Source organism: Manis javanica, chromosome 5, assembly GCF_040802235.1.
Source record: "Manis javanica isolate MJ-LG chromosome 5, MJ_LKY, whole genome shotgun sequence".
NCBI classification, from domain to species: domain Eukaryota; kingdom Metazoa; phylum Chordata; class Mammalia; order Pholidota; family Manidae; genus Manis; species Manis javanica.
The window spans coordinates 169952283-169974160 of NC_133160.1; the positions used below are offsets into that span (position 1 = coordinate 169952283).

Here is a 21878-nt window from a genome sequence, read left to right on the forward strand (position 1 = left end):
TGCAGAAAAAGCATTTGACAAAATTCAACATCCATTCATGATAACAACTTTCAACAAAATGGGTATAGAGGACAAGTACCTCAACATAATAAAGGCCATATATGATAAACCCACAGCCAACATTATACTTAACAGTGAGAAGCTGAAAGCTTTTCCTCTAAGATGGAGAAGAAGACAAGGATGCCCACTCTCCCTGCTTTTATTCAACATAGTTCTGGAGGTCCTAGCCATGGCAATCAGACAACACAAAGAAATAAAAGGCATCCAGATTGGTAAAGAAGAAGTCAAACTGTCACTATTCGCAGGTGACATGATATTGTACATAAAAAACCCTAAAGACTCCACTCCAAAGCTACTAGAACAAATAACTTGATTCAGCAAAGTTGCAGGATAGAAAATTAATACACAGAAATCTGTGGCATTCCTATACACTAATGATAAACCAGCAGAAAGAGAAATTAGGAAGACAATTCTATTCACAATTGCATCAAAATAAATAAAATACCTAGGAATAAACCTAACCAAGGAAGTGAAAGACCTATACCCTGGAAACTACAAGACAATCTTAAGAGAAATTAAAGAGGACACTAACAAATGGAAATTCATCCCATGCTCTTGGGTAGGAAGAATTAATATTGTCAAAATGGCCATCCTGCCTAAAGCAATCTACAGATTCACTGCAATCCCTATCAAAATACCTACAGCATTGTTCAATGAACTAGAGCAAATAGTTCTAAAATTCATTTGGAATGACAAAAGACCCCGAATAGCCAAATCAATCCTGAGAAGGAAGAATAAAGCTGGGGGGATTATGCTCTCTGACTTCAAGCTCTACTACAAAGCCATGGTAATCAAAACAATTTGGTACTGGCACAAGAACAGACTCACAGACCAATGTAACAGACTAGACAGTCCAGATATTAGCCCAAGCATATATGGTCAATTAATATATGATAAAGGAGCTGTGGATATACATTGGGGGAAATGACAGCCTCTTCAACAGCTGGTGTTGGCAAAACTGGACAGCTACATGTAAGAGAATGAAACTGGATCACTGTCTAACTCCATACACAATAGTAAACTCAAAATGGATCAAAGTCCTGAATGTAAGCCATGAAACCATAAAACTCTTAGAAGAAAACATAGGCAAAACTCTCTTGAGTATAAATATGAACAACTTCTTCATGAACATATCTCCCCAGGCAAGGGAAACAAAAGCAAAAATGAACAAGTGGGAGTATATCAAACTAAAAAAGCTTCTGTACAGCAAAGGACACCATCAATAGAACTAAAAGGCATCCTACAGTATGGGAGAATATATTTGTAAATGGCATATCTGACAAGGGGTTAACAACCAAAATATATAAAGAACTCACACAGCTCAACAAACAAAAAGCAAATAATTATCCAATTACAAAGTGAGCAGAGGAGCTGAAAAGACACTTCTCCAAAGAAGAAATTCAGATGGCCAACATGCACATGAAAAGATGCTCCACATCGCTAATCATCAGAGAAATGCAAGTTAAAACCACAATGAGATATCACCTTACACCAGTTAGAATGGCCACCATCCAAAAGACAAACAACAACAAATGTTGGCCAGGATGTGGAGAAAGGGGAACCCTCCTGCACTGCTGGTGGGAATGTAAAGTAGTTCAACCACACTGCTGGTAGGAATGTAAATTAGTTCAACCATTGTGGAAAGCAATATGGAGGTTCCTCAAATAACTAAAAATAGAAATACTATTTGACCCAGGAATTCCACTCCTAGGAATTTACCCAAAGAAAACAACTTCTCAGATTGAAAAAGACATGCACCCCTATGTTTATCGCAGCACTATTTACAATAGCCAAGAAATGGAAGCAACCTAAGTGTCCATCAGTAGATGAATGGATAAAGAAGAGATGGTACATATACACAATGGAATATTATTCACCTATAAGAAAATAAATCCTACCATTTGCAACAACATGGATGGAGCTAGAGGGTATTATGCTCAGTGAAATAAGCCAGGTGGAGAAAGACAAGTATCAAATGATTTCACTCATCGGTGGAGTATAAGAACAAAGCAAAAACTGAAGAAACAAAATAGCAGCAGAAGCACAGAACCCAAGAATGGACTAACAGTTACCAAAGGGAAAGGGACTGGGGAGGAGGGGTGGGAAGGGAGGGATAAGGGGAAAAAGGGCATTATGATTAGCAGGCATAATGTAGTGGGGCGGGGGGCACGGGGAGGGCTGTACCACACAGAGAAGACAGGTAGTGATTCTATAGCATCTCACTACACTGATGGACAGTGACTGTAATGGGGTATGTGGGGGGGACTTGATAATCGGGGGAATCGAGTAACCACAGTGTTGCTCATGTAATTGTATATTAATGATACAAAAATTTAAAAAAAGAGAAAAAAGGAAAATAAACCTACACATTTCCCTTTAAACATTGCATTGTCTATATCCTATAAATTTTGATGTTGTATTTTCTTTCATGCAGCTCACAATATCTCCTGATGTTGATTTTTTCTTTGATTCGTTACTTACAATTGTGTTCATTTCCAAATACTTGTTTTATTCTCAGATTTTTCTTCTGTAGATGTCCAGTTTATTTTCATTGTGGTACAGAAATAATAATATATGATTACAATCCTTTAGAAATGTACTGAGACTTGCTTTACATCCTGGCATATGGTCTATTCTGGTGAATGCTCCATTTGCGCTCGAAGAGCGTGTGTTCTCTGCTGTTGTTGGGTGGGTTTATAGTCGCGAGTCATTCGGGTTAATAGTGTTCAAGACTCCTGTCTTTTACTATCAGTTATTGAGAGTGGAGTATTTGACACTTTTATCATCAGGAAATGCCCATCTTTGTCTCTAGTAATATTTATCTTAAAGCCTATTTTGTCTGATCAGAAAATAGCCACTCCAGCTATATGCTGGCTGTTTATCCTTTTATAGTTTTTCTTTCAGCCTCTTTGTATCTTTGAATCTGAAGCACATCTCTTGTAGGCAGCGTCAAATCACGCTCCTTGTCTCGTTCTGTCAAGCTCTGAGAGAGGACTACTGAGACCTCTAAAAATAAAGTCTGTTTCTTCTTCCCATTTAGTCAGCTTTCCCTTTGTGCACCTGCTGATGTTACATGTATGTATATTGTAAAACACTGTCTTTCTGATGTAGCGACTCTTTATCATGGTGAGATGTTCCTCCTCCGCGTCTCTAGAAACACCCCTTGTCCTGAAGTCTGCTCTGATGCTCACATCATGACTCTAGCTCTCGTCTATCACTGTCTGCATGGTACCATTCCAGCCTGCTGCTCTGAACTTACTTGTGACGTTGGACTTAAAGCATGTGTCATGTAGGCAGTATGTGGTTGTATTTTGCTCTACCTAGTCTCTGCCTTATGACTGGCATGTTTAGTCCACTCATGTTTAATGCAGGTATGATGCGATTTACACCTGCCATTTTGTAATTTTTCTGTCTACATTTCGTCTTTTTCTTTTTCTCCCTTTGTTACCTTTTGTGTTAAACAAATGTTTTGTAATGTAATATTCATTTTTAAACTATTCTTGGAGCTATGTCTGTTGTGGTCACTTTAAACTGAACAAGTCTAATTACTTGGGAAATGTAGCACCTCTGCCCCAACCTAGTTCCTTTCTCCCCTCCTCTGAGACTATTGTCATACACATTACATCCACTGATATTGTATCCCCAACAATAGTGTTACAGTTGCTTCAACAGTCTTATGTTCCTTTAAGTAAGAGGGATGGAAAACAAGAATACAGTGGTTTATACTCTCCTGCAAGCTCACCACCTCTGAGGCTCTTCCTGCCCCTCGGTGTGGCAGGTATACACTTCAGTGTCGCTCAGCCTGAATGCCTCCATCAGCACTTCTTGGGGGGCTGGCCTATTAGCGATTGTTGTGTTACTACGTATGTTTATTTTGTCATCATTTTAAAAGGAGAATTCTACTGTATATGGATTTCTTGGTTGACATTTTATTTACTTATTTATTTTTAATTTTTTATTCAGGTATGATTGATATACACTCTTATGAAGGTTTCACATGAAAAAACAAGGTGGTTACTCCATTTACCCATATTATCAAGTCCCCCCCACACCCCAATGCAGTCACTGTCCATCAGTGTGGTAAGATGCAAGAGACCCACTATGTGCCTTCTCTGTGCTACACTGTTCTCCCTGTGGTCCCCCACACCATGTGTACTAAGCATAGTACCCCTCAGTCCCCTTCTCCCTCCCTCCCCACCCGCCCTCCCCTCCCCTTTGGTAACCGCAGTTTACTCTCGGAGTCTCTGAGGCTGCTGCCGTTTTGTTCCTTCAGTTTTGTTTCATGGTTATACTCCACAAATGAGGGAAATCATTTGGCACTTGTCTTTCTCTGCCTGGCTTATTTCACTGAGTCTTGGTTGACATTTTATGACATTGCATATGATGGTAACTGGGAGGATCTGAGCAGAGAATACAAAGCATTGAATGAAACAGGAATCCATGGATCTATTCTGCTATAAATGAAGATATAAGCTGGGTTAAAGGGGCTCTCTCTCACAGCAGGATGCTAACTGCTCTGTGCAGAAGGGCGTGTGAACGTGAGGTTGCCGTGTGGTGGCCGCCAGAGCAGGGCTGTGTGCATTGGGTGGGGCCGGTGGGGAACAGGGTCATGGTGTGAGCCTGAGGGATGGACAGACACCGGGTGACCCAGCTGGGGTGATACAGGCCGACCCCGGGTGCCCTGACGTGACATGCTGAGAGGAGTGGCAGCATTTCTGGGGCATTCCTGCCAGGGGAGAGTGATCTGGCCTCATGAGGAGACACCAAATGACCCAGGTTGTGGGTTATATTTTAGAATTCAAGGTCTGTGTTTCTTAGAACTGTTGAGGACAGGAAAGGCAGGGCAAGTATGAGGGGCAGTTCCTGCCTGGAGGAGACTGAAGGGGCGCACAACTAGATGTAGGGGGCTGTGGGTCAGAGAGGGACGGAGGCCCTGCTGTGACCGCCGGCATGCCGGTGCTGCTGATGCTGACCTGCTGCAGGCGGTGGGTGCTTCTACAGGAGGACCCTTGCACCCTGCAGCGAGTGGGGTGCCGTGTAACATGCTCTCAGTAGCTCAGAGATAAGACAATGATACAGAGAGGGTGCAAACCTGACAAAAAAGCCAGCTGTTGAGGAGCCTCGTGAGAGGGGGCATGGCAGTTTTACACTGTTCTTACCATTTCTCTGTGTTTGAAATAGTCTCAGAGTAAATGATGAGGATACCAAGCAGTACAGCCATCTTACAGTGTACCTCAAAGTACTCTGAAGAATTTAGAAAAAGGTAAACATTAAGATCTAGAAGAAAATGATCTGGGTATAGAAAAATCCATCTAAGTATAAAAACCTATATAAAAAAGATCATAGCAACAGCTTTGAGAACATAAAAATGTTAATCGTCTAAAATTTAAAAACTCAAATACAAAATTAAAAAGCAATTGGGTAAAGTCAACGTCCTTCATACTGAGGATTTCATACATACACAGGACAAAGGGAAAAACAGACAATTCACCAGAAAACCCAAGAGACGACCCCCATGAAGACAGTCAGCATGCCTAGCATCACAGAGGGTCGGTGGGGGGGCCTCAGACAGACGTGCAGGTACGGGACACCCCCGCAGCCCTTCTGTACGTGCCCATGCCTCACGACACACTTGGAGACCATCAGGAGGCCCCTGGACCTTCCAGAGACGTGCGCAGGAGCACAAGGCGTGGAGCGAAACCCACGTTCCCTGGTTGGTAAGGCTGGGCAAGAGTAGGTGGGAAGGGCCTCCTGGGCCGGAGGTGTGCTCAGACAGGACGGTGAGGGACACTGCCAGTGTGAAGAAGGCAGGCCCATGGTGTGAGAGAAGGGGTCCCCAGAGGAAAGGGCAAGGAGGGGGCAGGATGCACGCAGACCCCATACTGAGGCATCTCCCAGTGGGCAGACAGCCCAAAGTGGGTGAAGCGACATCTCCTAAGGCTGCGGGGGCACCTCCCTTGCTCAGATGCACAGAGGCGCCAGCAGGCTCTAGACAAGCGCCACTCAGAAAACGGGCATCCCTGGCCTTCTCTGAGGCAATTCTTAGAATGTCAGCTTCAGTAAGAACAATGAGGCAGGACGGAGGAGGAAGGTAAGTGGCGAAGGGCGAGCAAGCACTGCAGTGTGAGCCCTTCCAGGCGGCCCAGACTCAGGCCCCAGGGCTGGCTGGGGCTGGCGACCAGGACATGCAGGCAGAGGGGGCCAGGGGCCTTGTGCTCTGGGGCAGTGGGGTGTCAGTGGAGGGGCACGGGCTCCAGAAACCGGCCAGTGACTCCAACTGCCAGGAAGCAAACCAAAAGGAGTTATGAGAGTGTTTTTCTCCTGACTGGTCCATGATGCTCACAAAGGCCTCCCAGAACGAGCCCAGGAGCTGTGCCCTGGGGGTGTGAGGCCACCCAGATGGGCGCTGGGAAGGACTGCTCACCTGGATGGGCTCCGATGGAGGCGATGAAACTTCCCCCTAGGGGAACGTATTCAACAAGGGGCCTTCACTCACCCATGCGCCCATCTTGAGGAGGACTAATGAGGGAGATTCTCGTCGGGCCAGCTGCGATCTCAGGCTAAGCACATAAAAAGAAAACAGTGATCAAAGCTGCCATTAGGAGAGCAACACCTCCCGCTGAGAACACGGCTCCTCAGTCTCTGTCCACCTGCCAGCTTCCGTCTGCCCCCTGCGAGCACAGGGCACCCACTGTCCCACCAGGGCCACAGCAGCGTGGGCATGAAGGGCAGCACTAAGTGCTTTTAAGAATCTCAAAGAAAGACAGAGTAAACGAAGTTCTTGGCTGACCTTAGAAACTCTAAAACCCTGAGTAAATCTCCATTTTGGGTGAATAATTGTCACCCTGAGATGCAGACACAGACAGTGGGGCACGGTGCACTGCTGGCAGGGAGCAGGTGTGACCAGCCCTGCCCAGAGCCGTATCCCGTCGTGCCCCCACTGAGTCAGAGGGAGCAGCCTGTGTGTTAGAGGCCCTGCGCCAGAACCCGCCTGGCACTGTGGGTGGAGCCTGGCGGGCGGGGTGGACACAAAACTTGCAGGAGCCGGGCCCAGCGCTGCTTCAGGCTGCCTAGCTCATTTCCTCGGCCCTCCTGGCCTTGCTGCAGGGGCCCCTCATACCGGAGCCCCTCTGGTCTGTCTCTGGACTTGGCCACCATCCCTGCCTGCTGGGATCGTGGTGACCCGTGTTCCAGCTCCCGTGCCCTCCACTCTGACGGGCCTTTGCTCCATCCACCATGGAGAAGCCACCCCACCAGCCCAGTGGTGGGTCTGTACAGGGCACCTTCTACAGACAGCTCGGGCCCCACTGATGCTTCGCTCTTGTCCCAGAAAAACTTCTGAAATCCAGTGTCTCTCAGCACAGCCTCCACCCGCTCAGGGTGCCCGCTCCTCTCTCTGGTCCTCCCGGCGGCCCTCGGCTTCAGGTGACTGGATGGCGCTCACTCAGGGGGCCCAGGCCACGTGCAAGCCCACAGCCACAGCGGGCACGCCTCCTCATGGCCTTCCACAGGGGTTGTCCCTTCCTGGCCTCTGCCTCATTCTATCCATCACTGCCACGTGTGTCCACTTCACGCCAACTCTGACCAAGTGACACAGTATTTGAAACTTCAACAGAAACACTTGCATCACTGAGGGCGAAGCTGCTCGCCAGCTTAGAATCACAGCTCTTCTCACGCTGGCTTCCAGCAGGAAAGGATTTGTTTCAGTTGAGCCACCTCCTGGGTCCTCCATTCAGGGAAAATTCAGCAGGTGAAGCAAAAAGAATTTACAGACCCAGAGTGCCAGCGTGGTGGCCACACAGAGGCCAGGCCTGGGGAAAGGCACAGGCGCCCTGTGGGAATGGGGTGACAGCTCTGTGAACACCTTGCCGGGCCCGGCCAGGACCTGCTTTCTGGAGCGCGTTTGAGAGCTACTGTCTAGGACTTGGGGGCACTGCCTGCTCCGCTCAGCTTACTGAGGACTTCAGTGGCCACTCTGACCCCACAGAGTGAGGCTCTGCCAGGCAGCTGGGCCACTGTGGCAGCACGGGGAGGCCAAGGCACCTCGGGGAAGGCCCAGGTTTGGCAGCGTTCTGGGGAGCATGGCTTCAAGGGTGGAGGCCTCTACATGGTGGTAGGAGGTCACGGGGGAGCAAGAGGCAATGGCCCACATGGCAGACGGCCACTCGGAGCAGCACGTCTGACGTGCAGCCGGCACTCACACCCTCTTCCCACGGCCTCCTAGATGTTCCCAGACGGCACAGCTGCCTTTGTCCCCTGCCAGGCCCCCAGGCCCCATGTACCTAGAACATAGGCCGGGCCCGGCTCTGGGGATGCAACCAAACGCAGCAGCACTGCGCCTCCCAGTCACGTGCTCTCCGTGGAGAGCTTTTCCGGCCACAGAATGAAGGTGCTGCAAAGATCCGAATCCCCGATGTCAGGAAAGCATGGGCGATTCTGGGACAGGCAGAAAGAGTGGGTGTGTGGAACTCCCTTCTAGGTTGCCTGGGCCACGGGCTGGTCTCCTTGTCCCGGAGAGTCTGCCGCCCCGGGCTCTGAGGCACTCACGTTTGTTTCTGCCGCTTGCTCTGTGGATCCTCATTAGACCAGCACACACATTTAATGGCTTCCCTTGTAAATTAGTGAGCTGAACAAAGTATGTACTCCCTTCATATACGAAGGTCCCTATTTTACTGTGAGAACAGTGGGCTTCGTCAATGCCGCCCCTCGGGCACCACGGAGCCCTGTGCTCATTGACCTGGAGGCCTGCATCCTTGCCCCCACACACCAGTGTTTCCGTCTTTGTTTGCGGGTGGCAGGCCTGGGGGTAGGCAGCAGGCTCTGCATCTCTGCCTCCTCTCTGGGGGTCCCAGAGGGGGTCCCTCTTTGGGGGTCAGCACAGGGCAGTGGGGGGGAGGGGTCCTGGAAAACCAGCCAGGTTGCACTCCGGGGCGGCCAGGAGGCTCAGGCCCTAGGCTGCTCTCACAAGGGCTCACGAGGCAGGTGCTGCGGTGCTCTGCCCTGCTGCCCAGCAGCCCACCCACACCAATGATGCCCCTGTGGTGCCACCCACCTCTGAGAAATCCCCTGGGGTAGGTTCCCCACCCAGACCACCCAGACAACACCTGCTCTGGGCAGCCCCACGGCAGGAGCTGGAGCTCCCTTCTCGTTCCTCTCAAGAGCAGGCAGTGACGCCCTCCACCCCACCACCTGCTGCAGACTCGTGCCGTTGGGGTGGCCCCCTGGAACCTCAGCACGGGGTCCCAGGAGGCAGCTCTCAGTCAGCCCCGTTTAGGAGCCTGAGGAAGCTCTAGCCTAGGTTGCCCCCACAGGCGCCCACTCCACGCGGACGGGACATTTGGGAGGCAAACAGCGGACAAATTTCCCTTGAAGACTTGCATCCTGCTCTGGAACAGGCCGGCCAACCACGGCCCACAGCCAGCTTCTGTTGAAAGAGTTTTTATTAATGAAGCTCTGCTGGGACACAGCCGTACACTTGCTTCCTTCCTGCCAGAAGTGGGGAGCTGACACAGAGGTTGGTCCACAGCCCACCCAGCCCCCAGCAGACGTTTGCTGACATCTGCCCTAGAGCCTCACATCGGGGCTTCCGAACAGCTCACAGGATTCTGGCCCCTTGTCCACAGAGTCTCCTGGTGGTACCGGATGACGTGCGAGTCAACTATGTGCCAGCCTTCAGTCACGGACCAGGCTGTGCAGGGCTGAGGCTGGGGTCCAGCCTCTGGGAAGCAAAGGCCAGCAGATAGGGGTTGGAGGCTGGGCCCAAGGGTGCCCAGTGCAGGGAGGAGGTGTGTCCATGGCCCGCTGCTTGGAGGGATGGGCAGCCTGGGGCGGTGAGCTGGACACGAAGGGAGGCGCAGCCTCACGCCACAGCCCAGGGGCGATCTCATCCTACTCTCTGTGGCTCTGCATGCCCTCCTTCCCCTGGAGTCCAGCCCCCGCTCCCCCCACCAAGCGTCATTCTCAGAGACCAGCCTGCACACAGTGGCCACCAGGAAGACAGCCTACACGCACAGGAGCAAGAGGGCAACTCCGTGCGTCGCCTCTCAAGGCAACGTGCAAGACACGCGCATCGCAGGCACCAAGGAGCACTTGTGGACCAGCGACCCTGCCCTGTGCTCCAGGCCGGAGCCGTCCCCGCCCCTCCCAGGAGGCACACACTGCTCCCCCCCCTCTTCTGAACTGCCCAGGGAGTGAGAGCTGGTGCCCTGCTGGTTGGGCAGTGCAGGGCCACACTTCCCACTTCCCCTGGTTCTGCTTCCTGCAGGCTGCTGCCCCACCCCCAGGGCCCATACCTTCTCTGTACCCCCTCCACTGGAGCTGATGGGATTGACCCTGGTTTGACCCAGGTGGAGGCTGCCGATCTCCCACGCCAGCAGGCCCACTGTCCTGTCTCCCTCCTGTGGTAGCCATGGCCCCTCGTGGAATGGGAGCAGGCTGCTGAAATGGCCCCGACTCACTCAGGCATGGCCTAGCCACACTCAGACACAGTGTATGACTGGTCTGCAATTACCTGAACAGTTCTGCTTATTAGTGCTGAGAAAAACTGTTAAGCTCTAACTATGTGGGGACAGTGGCACAAGGCACGACGCACTCACCTTTCTCATCGGGGAAGGAGTGAGGTCAACTTCCATGGACTCCACTCTGTTAAGGAAACAGTGGGATATGTTTACTGGCCTGGGATCAGCTAAGCCGGAGCGGCACAAACAGAAACAAGACCCCGAGCAGATGCCCAGCCTCCCTCTGGCTTCCTGATGCCGTCAGAGCCTCCCTGAGGATCTGGTGACTCGTCTCCCTCCTTAAACGCTCACTGGATGCACAGTGTGTCCAACACCACCTACGTAGCTCTCTGCAAACACGGAAGCCCCTTCGTCGGCCCTGGCAAGCTGCGGAACCGGCTCCAGGCCCAGTCCAGCCTCCTCCTGCAGCAGGGCCTTCGGCGCACTGCCTTGAGGGCCGCTGGAGGAGGGACGGCTGGGTGGCGCTCCGCTGCGTGACCCGGGCTCAGTAAACGTTAGCTCCTTGATGGATCAGCCCCATGCCAACAGGGGGCAGCAGGAGGAAGAGGACAAAGGAGGCAGCAGGGCACCAAATGCAAGGCCAAGCTGCCAGACGGGAGCTGAGGGAGCAAGGGAGGGGGCGCGGACCTCCCGCTGCCCTTGTCTGCACTCGGACTCAACTCCAACCACTTCAAGAAGAAACCAAAGTGGGGGAGGAACACGGGCATGACCGTCCATGGCAGGGGCTCAGGTGGGTCAGGGGCCACCAGCCCGGCTGCACTGTGGGCCTCCTGTCTGTCCCTGCACCTCCTCCCTGGCTGCCCTGTCAAGTGCACAGAGGGTCCCAAAGCCATGCCCATGGGACCTTCCCAAGCCAACCCGTGGGCCGCCAGGATGGGCCGCACTGGGTCAGCCTACCTGCTGGTGGAGCCGAGTGAGGGGAGGGTAGCTGCAGAGAAGGCGAGAAACAGGGGTGTTCTCCCCACCCGTAACCGGCTTGTGGGGTGCAGGGAGGAGGGCTTGTGCACCCCAGCCCTCGCAGGGCCAGACTGCTGGTCAGGCCGCTCCTACTGGGCACACGCACCTTCCAGAGGCCAATGCGTCAGGGGCCAGGAGCAGATGTCCTCTTAGCTCAGCGGGAGGAGCTGCGAGGAAAAATCTGGTGTCAGCGCCCTGGGGTACTGCGGCCACCCCCTTCTGTCCCCCAGGCCTCACTTCACTCACTTGAAGCTGGGATTTTCCCGGTGCTGAAAATTGTCTGCTGTGCTGATCTCGTGCTACACGATGGAGAAAATGTATTGACTAAACTGGAAACTCTTAATTTCAAGTGATTCCAGTATGAGAGGCTAAACGGCCATGGGCTCTCCGGGTCCCCCGCCCTTCCCCTCCTTCATCTCATCTTCCCCTCGTGTTTCCTCTCTGCCCCAGGAGGCTGCCTGAGGACACGCTCTGGGCCTGTGGCTCACTGACGTGCCAGGGCCCAGAGCCGTGCAGACCGGCTGGCCAAGGCGGGAGGGAACCACAGCTTCCCAGGTGCTGGCCCAGCTCCTCTGAAGGGCTCATGTTCCTGCTTCCAAAAGCCTCTGGAAAGCGAGCTTTGCTGCCTGCTGGGCACAGGGGAGGGTGTCTGGGTGGTCTGGGGCGAGCGAGGCCACTGGCAGAGTGCACGGGGGTCAGCAGAACCCCGCAGCCATCACCACCATGGCGAAGTGCCCCACTAGAGAGTCCGAGGACACCAGGTATGGGAACCTGGTGCCTGGGACACAAAAATAAGCAAGCATACGATGGCAAAAATGGCCAGGAATACTCCAGCACCATGCAGCAGAGCAGCTGAAAAACACCTACGGGGGAAGGTGTGCGGTGGGGGCTGAGCAGGGAATCAGGCTGGCGCTGGGGCAGGAGGCTGGGAGCACAGAGTGGGCAGACCCACCAGAGCTGCAGAAGCAGGTGCAAGGGCATCATTTGGAAGGATAATGACTGGGAATTTCCCAGAACCGATGGAAAATATGATTCCACAGAAAGAGCAAATTATACACAAAGGTCAAGTCTCCTAGAGGCTTCCTGCTGCAGTGCGTTTTCAGTCCTCTGAGGCTGTGAGAGTCCTCAGCCCGGGCCATCACTGCCGCCCCGAGCAGCCCTCAGGTAGCCTGCTGACCCTGGAGTCACCTTCACAGGAAAGCACATGGGCACCCCTTTCACCGCTGGCAGGGCCTGTGCAGAAACAGTGTGACAGGCCGCCAGTTCCTTCTCCAGCCTGCGGCCCCCAGATGGCCAGGAAGCAAGTGTTCACATGGGCTGCACGCTTGACCAGCTGGGCAGACAACAGCTTTGCAGGGCCATCCACTTTGAGTTAATGCGCAATCCACCAAATTGGGACTTGTTAACATTGATCACATTAAAGAGTTTAATAGAAAACTATCATATCTCATAAAACAGGACCCCACTGAGCGCATCAGGACCCTGGAGGTGTGCCAGGTGCTAACCAGTCGGGAAGCACTGCCAGCCAGGACTGGCGGCCCTGCCTGTGCTCACGGACCACCAGACGCAGGCAGATCTTGCTGGGCCTGGGCCTGGGGGCAGAGTCCCCAGTGTGGGTCCCGGAGTCAGCAGGGAGCCCTCACAGGAGGGCCCCCACCAGGGGACCCGTTTGTGCCTTTTCCTATTTCCTCTCCCTTTTCCTTGCCGTAGCTCTGCCCGGACAGACGGTTCTAGAGAATCAAAGTGCCCCTCCTGGCGCTCTTCGGTCTGGGGTAAGACCTCAGAGCCCAGGACCAGATGCCAGCAGCCTCGTGCACCCACGAGGAGAGCTTACCTTTGCAGCTGCTCTATTTGCAGCGCTGACTTCTGGAGGGACTCTTCCAGCTTAGAAATCTAAACACGACAGGTGTCCAGTCAGTGGGCCGCTGTGCCAAGGGGCAGTTCACTGGACACACGACCCATTGAACATCTCAAACCGCGAGCCACAGTGGGAGTCAGGGGTGCTGTCCCACACTCTCTGCCAGTGCATCCGCTCCCAGCCCTGGTGGTCAAGGCTTGGACCCGTGCTAAGTGGAGGCTGCATGCCACACTCCGAGGGGCTTATTCCTGCAGGCGGGTCCCATGGCGTGCACCCCGCCATACCCAGCTGGCTACTCCCGTGTGCCCCCTGCTTGAGCCCACCAGCCCTCGGCCGCCCCCCACCAGGAGTCTTCAATCCAAGTCAGACTGGGGCTCCAGAATGATGATGCTGTTTTCCTTCCACTTAGCTTAGAGCAAGCGGGGAGGATATTTAAAGAGGAAACAAACCAGCACCTCAAACTTCCTTTCAGAGCAACCAGCTGCTTACAAAAGGAGCCTAGGGCACTTGGGGTCACGGGGCATCAGTGCAGATACCCCAGGGACCACAGCTGGGTTCCAAGAGGCTGCATGACTGATCGGCAGCCGTGTGGGAAGCAGGGCACGCGTCAGCTCAGTAGTCACTGCCTGTAAGACCCACCAGCGGGTGATGTGTCTGGCGAGAACCCAAGGTCAGCCCTTCCTGAAGCGGCCAGTCGGCTGGACTTACCTTTTCTCTATAGAAGGCCAACAGTCTTTTCCTGTGTTTGTCTTGAAACTCTGAAATCTGAGAAGACACACATGTCAGCTGCTGACGAGGGCACGTGGCCACAACAACCTGCGTTTCGTCCTGAGCACCGAGGCTGGGAGGCGCTTTCTGAGCAGAGCACCGAAGCGCACTGCACTTGGCCCACCTGCCCGGATGTGGGCCCCGCTGGGCCAGGGCTGCTGGCCACCTCTCTGTGCCCGGAGTAGATGCTCGGTACAGCCAACCACAGATGGCTGTGTGCGGCAGAGCGTACTCCAGTGCCTGCAAGCTGGGCAGCGAGTCCTGCGGCAGCGTGGGCACTGAGGCTGCTGCCTCACTGTGCGGCCTCAGGGGCACTCCGGGTCTGGCCATCGGCCAGGACACGCCCACGCAGGTCAATCAAGTGTGCACGTCCCTTTGGCAGCAGCAACTGGGTCACAAATGGCCTCTGACCTAACGGGAATGCCTTAAAACTGCACCCTGGGCAGCGGCCAGGAGGGAGGGAGGCATGAGGGGCACAAAGCCAAGCAGGGGCAGGCAGAGCTGAGATGTCCCGAGAGCCCAGCACCACAGCCATCTTCCCTCCCCGGGAGCCCATGCCTGTGGTGCACGGGGTCTGGGCTGGGCTCCTAGAGTGCAAGCCTGAGCAGGGAGAGCACCCCGTGACTCACACGAGGGAGGGAAGGGCTACCTCACAGGGGTGATGACCCCCCAGCCATCCTCCTACAACAGGGGCCTGCAGTTGCTGAAGGCCCCTGAACCTGTGCCCTGCATATGGCTGATGGCAGCATCTACCACTCGCACTCCCTCCCAGACCCTGCTAGTGCCCACAACAAGAAGGGGTGGCAGGCACTCCCCGAGGCACGTGGGACCCTAAGCAAAGCACATGGGCCAGCCCAGGCATCCTTCAGCACCCCACCCCCAGTCACGGCCACCTCCAGAAGACAGGCTGCAGTCAGGAGTTCACGTCCTACCAGCCTGGCTCCTGTGTCTGCTGAGGGGCTCCGTGCCCTCAGGGTGTGGAACACAAATCACATGGGCTTCCTCTCCATGAGACAAGGGACACTTACGTCCACGGTGGGGAGGGCTGGTGGACACAGGTTCTGTCCCCTGCCTCCATGCGCCCCCCTCCCCGCCCCCAGGAATCCTTGTCACACAGCTACATTCCCCAAGCCCTCCTGACATGAGGATGGTTCTCAAGCCCTGCAGCTCCTTGGGTCTGCTTCTGGGCGAGACGAAGCCCACCTACATCAACCTGTGACCTGCTCCTCCTTCCTGCTCCCTGCCACACTGTGTAGGGCAGTGAGGTGGGGCCATGAGCAGCTGGGAGGGGTTTGGGCCGACCTCATGCCACAGTCTCAGAGGCTGACACCCTGTCTCCTCGATGGTATCCCTCTGTGCTCTACTCCCTCGGCAGGAAGAGGACCACCACACAATGACCCCTAAACCTCTGTCTTCGTGCAGGGTCCAAATTCCCAGCACCAGCATCTGGGCAGGATCTCAGGATGGCCCTTCAGGAAACCGGGCCTCTGCAAGGCCCCTGGACAGGTGGGCGGGCCTGGGGCTATCACCTGGGGCTGCCTGTGAATGAGGACTGTGGCGAGAGCCAGTGTGCTGGCCTCTGCCAGTGGATCTGCTTCCAGCCCTGGTGGTCAAGGAATGAGGGGGCATCCAGGAGCCAGAGCAGAGATGTGATGATGCAGGTAAGGCCCATGCAAGGGCGGCTGGTGGGCAGAGCTGGCCTGGGGAAGCCCGAGGGGTCCGCGGCGCCTGCTGCCCTCCACGGGGGGGCACCTGCGCAGCCCCCGCCACGGATCCCGGGCTCACAGCCCGCCTCAGGTCATCTTGGAAAGGATGGTGTTCGCTTTTCCGAACCAGATGGGGAAGGGTCACTGGGGCCCAAAGACCCTGGCAGGCAGTTTCCAGGGAAGAACCTGCCATGGATGTGACCTAGCCTTGGTCAGGTACCAGGGGAGCCCCAGCTTTGGGCTCAGGCTGGTTTTATGCTCATGAAGTAACTGAGGGCCCACATAGGCTCTGTCCTGTAGGTTCTATCTGTCAATGTTTGCCCAATAGGAAGGTAATGCTGACAGAAATCAAACTACTAATTCATTTAAAAATAAAAATAAGCCCAACAGGCTGGTGAGCTGTGATGACGCCCATGCCATGGCCTCTGCACCTGGGAGATGGGTCGTGGCCCAGAGCTGGGGAGGGAGGCCACTGTCGTCAGCTGCCTCCATGGTGCCCGCCCCATGCCCTGCCTCCCTGGAGATGGCACAAGGCCCTGCAGGACTGCTGGAAACCCTGTATCCCCAAAAGTACTCCCTGGAGCCCAGCTGCCGGGGTTCTGAACATTGTGGGTGTAAAGACCTCCCACCGTTCACGATCACGGGCAGCTTCAGGGCCACTGTGACCGCGGTGAGGGTGATGGGTCCCCCCGGAGCTCGCCTTGTGCCCACACTGTGCTCCCCAGGACTATGAGGCTAACTGTAGATGGGGACAGCTGTGACCTCATAGGCACCCAGGTTGTCGGGGGGATGGTCTTGGCAGGCTGGCTGACCACAGCCAGCAGGCAGACAACCAAGTGCTGGGAGTGGCTGAGGCAAGCAGTGGTCTCCCCTGCCTGCTGCCCTAAGAGCAGGACCTCAGCTGGAGGCGGCTCCTGGATGCTCCCTCATTCCGCCTCTTCCGTGGAGAGCAGGTGGGAGGCGGCGACACGGACATGGGGGCCACATGGTTAACAGAAGAGGGACAAGCACCCTTCTCTGAGGGGCAGTCTCCCAGACAGCTCACTGGACTGGACATCTAGTGACATCCATAGAGTTCACCATGGGCTGCAGCTGGGTGGGAACCATTCATGACAGTAGAGGCTGGGGTGCAGGGCATGCAAAAAGCATAGAGCAGAGGGGAAACGGAGGGGCAAGCTACAGGGGGACAGGTTGGGAGGGACAGTTCCACAGCGCTGGGGGCCGGGGGTGTGTTGGAGTAGAGGCCCCAGGAAAAGAACAGCTTACCCAAGCAGCCTGCTCCCTAAATCTAGAAAGCCCTGATCTGGACTCCCAAACCCAAAATTCTAAGGCCCGTCCCTCAAATGAGGATCAGTGGGGCGTCCTGGTCCAACAAGCGTGTCCTGAGCACAGCATAGGCAGACCCAGCCAACAGAGTGGGGCAGGCTGCAGACAGTCATGGTGAAGGCAGTGTGGACCCAGGCAGAGCCACCTGCCAACCCCAGGGAGGGACTGTTTCCAGAGTGAGCAAAGCATCCCAGCTCTTCTGCGGTGACTCACCTGGGCTGTCCCAACACCCCGTCTCCAGCAACCGCCAGAATGGGAGTTACCTGAGCAAGAGGTGGCCCACGCACCTGCGAGGTCTCCTTTGAGTACTTCTTACACAGCCTGTCGATGCCCATGAAGAATGCTTGGATGTGCCAGTCAGTCTGAAAGAAGAGTGGCTGTCCAGGCACTGCCTCAACACGTGCTCAGTGAGCAATGGCTCGAGATCTACAATCGACCATGGATGACACAAGCGACAAGCACCTTGTGCACCCGACTCCAGCGTGGCCACCTAGCAGTGGAGGCAGGTGAGGGGCAGCCCTGCTTCCTCCAGGAAAGGAAGGACAGGGCTAAGGGCTCTGGGTGCCACCAGAAGGCAGCACCAAGGCTAAGGGGGCCAGCACGAGGAAAGGTTGGACTCAGCGGGGAGGACAAGGCAGCCTGTGCCATCCCAAGTACATGCTGAGTCACATACAAGGCAAACGTATGGCACTTAAGAAGAAAATAAGGGCCTAAGAAATAGCATCTGCCTATTCCCAGTCGCTGGTGCAGGGATGCCCACCCTGCAGCTCCACCGCCAGCACAAAGGCCAGGTGCCCATGGCCCCACGGTGTGACTGGGGGAGCTCCAGACAGACCAGGGTGCGCGAGGGGCTGGGGGGGCGCCGTGCCTCCCAGGCTGCTCTGTTTGCACCATAAGCTTTAAACAGGTGTCAAGATTGCCCTGTGGGCCCACCATTTACCTCCTCCTTGTGCTCCCCAAATTCCACTGAAATGACAGCACTAAATGTGGGGGGAAACCTGGATTGGGGGGGATCTCTGGAGGAGCGGCCGAGGGGCTGGGGCAAGGGAGGGCTGTGGGAGAGGCCAGGCAGGGATATGCCATCACCTCCGGGCCACGTAAAGCTGTTCTCCAGCGCTGAGTGTCGGCTGTGTTCAGACCATGAAGGATTCACTGGGCTGCCCACTTACAATATGCACACTTTTCTTTATACACTTCAACAAAAGTACAAGCAGTTAACTAAAGTTCCCACCCACTGCTCAGTTAACTAATGTGCTTTTAGAAGACACATGGGTCAGAGGAGTAACTGAGTAGTGAAAGAGAAACCGTAGGACAGCCGACAGCTCACAGTTCAGGCAAGGAACCAGAGCCCACTGCAGCCTGCACCCCAGGCACGGCACAGCAGCAACAGGGCATGTGCGGGAGAGGACAGTGGTCTGGGGTGCCCAATGCGCCCTCAGCGTCCTTTACTCAGGAACCTTGAGATCTATGACATCAGAGTGAATGACTCTGTAGACATCACAAATGACTCAACACTGAATCTCAAGTTTAGAAGGAAACTGTGTGATTAATATTCAGGTACTACACATTTCCACTTACATGTTTTGAAAGTAAGACCGTATGACAAGGGACTTTACAGATCAGACATTCACCCTTTCTACCTGTGAAAGCAAAGTAAGTGTGATCAGGTTACAGTGCATCTCCCCTTTAATACACATGCACAGACTTACTTTTCCAAGAAACACCCAGAATTTGAGCATCTAAGTTTTTCCACATACAGAGAGTGGATGAGATATGGGTATGTATATGGTTGAAAAGATTCATACAGCTAACAATCCTTTTCTCCCTGCTTTGCAAATACACCCCTAAATAGTGACTAAGATCAACAATACTTAAATACCCCAGGTATTTCTTAAAATTAGATTTAACAGTGGAGTCTTAAAGTCTTAACTATTCTAAAAGAAAGCAGCTCCTTCACCCCACAACAGGTGGCTCTGTCCAGCGCACCCCCCCCTACCGGGCAGCACTGACCGGCTCACGCAGCAGCCCCGGGTAAGCACTTGGGAGAGTCGACATGCTCTGGCTCCGGCAGGACAGCGCTAGGACCATAGCACTAGAGGCTCCCCACGTGCCCGTTGACCCTGCTCACACACCTGCCCTTCTGCAGGGCCTCTGCCCAGGTCTGCAGGAACGCTGGCACCACATCACCTGCTGTCCACGGGGTTGGACACCAGTTCCAGCCTCACATACCCTGCCTGCCTCACACTGGACCCTTCTCGGACACCCAGGCCCTGCACGCTGGTGCACCCGAGTCCCCAGGAAGCCCACAGCGCTTCCCTTGCTCCCAGCCCCTCCTGTGGGAGTGGAGCCTCTCTCTCTGGGCTCTGCGGGGCCCTCACACTCTCCTTTTCACTGAGCAGCTTGGGGCTGGGGCCGACCCGTCCATGCTGAGGTCCCAGACCTGGGCTGTCTCTCCTGCTGGTCTGGCCCAGGGATGCTAAAAACCAGGGGGAATGCCAGGGAGCTGGGCAGCGGAGTCACAGTGCACATGTGGATTCCGACTCTGCTGGCCCTGCAACACTGCTGGGCAGCCCTCTGCTCTCCCCGGGCGTCCCACTTCCCCATGCGAGTGCTTGAATGCACCCCTCACATCACTTCTTGAGCTGGGGCCTGCCTGCATCTCCCGCCTCTCCCTCTTGGGGGAGATGCCCCACCAGGCCAAGTCTACCCTCCAGCTGTGTCCCCTTGCCTCTCACCCACAGCACAGGAGGGGTCCTTGTGTGGAACGAGTGGGTCCCCGTCCCCCAGCCTGCGCAGCTGCCTCCTCTGCCCTCTTCCTGAGATGTGCTCAGGTCGCCCTCCTGGAAACTACCCACCCTCCACGTCTCTACTGCAGATTCCAGAGCAAGAAAATTCCCCTTGTGACCATCACAGCCAGGTGCTGTGGAGCCCAAGACCAGCAGCATTGACCCCTAAAAACCTAAGAGCTCTGTTGGGGGTGGGGGAGGTATGGACATGCAGAGAGGGAGCCACTGCCCTGAGAGGCAAGCCGATACTTAACGTAGGGAGGGCGCTCACAAACCCATGGAAACAGTCACTCCAGCAATGGAGGTGGGGCCCAAACCAGCAGTCCTCGGAAGTGCCAGCCACCAGGAATGCATGAGAAGGAAGCCCAGGCTGTGGACAAGGGCTGCAGACACAGGGAGACCGCCCACCTCCCTCCAGGGCTGGGACGCCGCACAGCTGCCCCTCAAGGGCATCTGGGAGTACCATGTCCACCCCAGGCTAGCACTGTACCCCTGGGATGCCCCCAAAGGAAAATCCAAGCAGTGGACAGGTGAGGTTAAACAGCCAAGTATTAGGAAATGTGAATGACTTTTACTAGGAAATTAGTTAAATAAACCATGGTACAGCAACTAAGATATATCGTGCAGCTTTAAAAACGATAGACTTACTTTAATGTGGAAAGAGGTCCACGTCCCATGAATAGAAGGTTACTGAACTGTATACATGCACCATCATTTTTGTCTTAAAAGTCTCCATCTATAGGGAAAGCCTGGAAGGATACTCCAGAGCTTAAGGAGAGCTCATCTCTGAGCAGTGGGTCACTGGATAGCCAGGGAGCTACCTCGGTGCTCTGCCAGAGCCTCCAGGCCCTGTCACCTCCTGTCTGTGGCATCTGCAGCTTTTAGAGGAGTGACCTGTAATACTGGAACCTGCTTCAGCCACTAGAGCAGGTCCCTGGCCCTGCCCAGGCCACACGGGGGACTGCCGCCTCCTGGCTGGACGCTCTGCCCTTCCCCCACACCCTTGCCCAGCATCCCCATGGAAACACGTGGGCTCACACATGCCACCAAGACCACGGCACCTCCAAACCACGATTCTCTGCCACGCTGGCTAGACACGGCTACTTTCTGTCCACAAGAGCTTTCTGCTGCCTTCACCCACTTTCTTCAGAAAGGCTCCTCTCCAGGCGGTGACCTGCTCCAGCTCCCTCCACCCTCTGCCTCCCCTCACTCTTACCTTCCCTCTCATCTCCATGCTAGTGGCTCCCCACATGCATTTCTGGCCAGCTTGACCCCCAGCCCCTCACCCTCTCTGGATGGCGCGGACGACTCTCCTGTGCCTCAATGTCCAAACATGAGCTGCGTGTGCACGCACCAGCTGCTCGCCAGTGCTCTGTGTGGCCCCAGCGATTGCCCTGCTGCCTTCTCGGACACACCTCTGCTGACTCTGCCAACCTTCCCCAAGGGGCTGCCCCTAGCCCCCCACTGCTCACCTGCCCAACCTCGCCCACAGCAACCCTCTCAAGCGATCGCGTCATCTGGACACCAGACATTCGCCTTTTTCAATACACATCTGAGACTCAGCAACTCTGCTCCCTGGTGCACAGGCAGCCGAAACGTCTACATTCACCCAAGGACATGAACAGAGCGGTCCCCAGAGCACTCTGCGACAGAAACTAGAAACAATGCGCACGCCCATCAGAGGCAGAACCGGTGCCGGATGCAGTGTACGCTGTGCTGCACGAGGTGGGCGGCTGCAGTCACACACAGACGCACGGATGCGGCTCACCACTTGATGCAGACGCGCAGCCAGACACAGAGGGAGTGCGCCCCTGCCAACGCCCTGGTGGGCTGCGGAGGGGTGGTGCTGGTCAGCCTCCCCACGTGTGCGCTGGTCTCACAGGTAAGTTCACTCTGAAAT

The 21878-nt window shown here is 54.9% G+C and overlaps 1 protein-coding gene across 7 annotated transcripts in view; it reads right to left on the reverse strand.

Annotated features, from left to right (window-relative positions):
* The window catches only part of RNF212 (ring finger protein 212), a 35950-nt gene that overhangs the window by 13195 nt on the left and 877 nt on the right, over positions 1 to 21878 (reverse strand). For 3 of the 7 annotated variants that reach the window (XR_012131855.1, XM_036991609.2, XM_073237916.1), the window contains exons 2-9: positions 18771 to 18832; positions 17456 to 17554; positions 14101 to 14157; positions 13369 to 13427; positions 11781 to 11833; positions 11641 to 11701; positions 10656 to 10701; positions 6557 to 6620 (exon numbers count right to left, since the gene is read on the reverse strand). Coding sequence is in view for 6 of the 7 variants with exons in the window: in XM_036991609.2 (XP_036847504.2) it covers positions 6557 to 6620; positions 10656 to 10701; positions 11641 to 11701; positions 11781 to 11833; positions 13369 to 13427; positions 14101 to 14157; positions 17456 to 17554; positions 18771 to 18832 (501 nt within the window). In the remaining variant the exon portion in view is untranslated. Of the gene's footprint in view, positions 1 to 4277; positions 6338 to 6556; positions 6621 to 10655; positions 10702 to 11640; positions 11702 to 11780; positions 11834 to 13368; positions 13428 to 14100; positions 14158 to 17455; positions 17555 to 18770; positions 18833 to 21878 lie in introns of those variants that run through there. The other 4 variants (XM_073237920.1, XM_073237917.1, XM_073237919.1 and 1 more) reach the window with 4 other exon arrangements.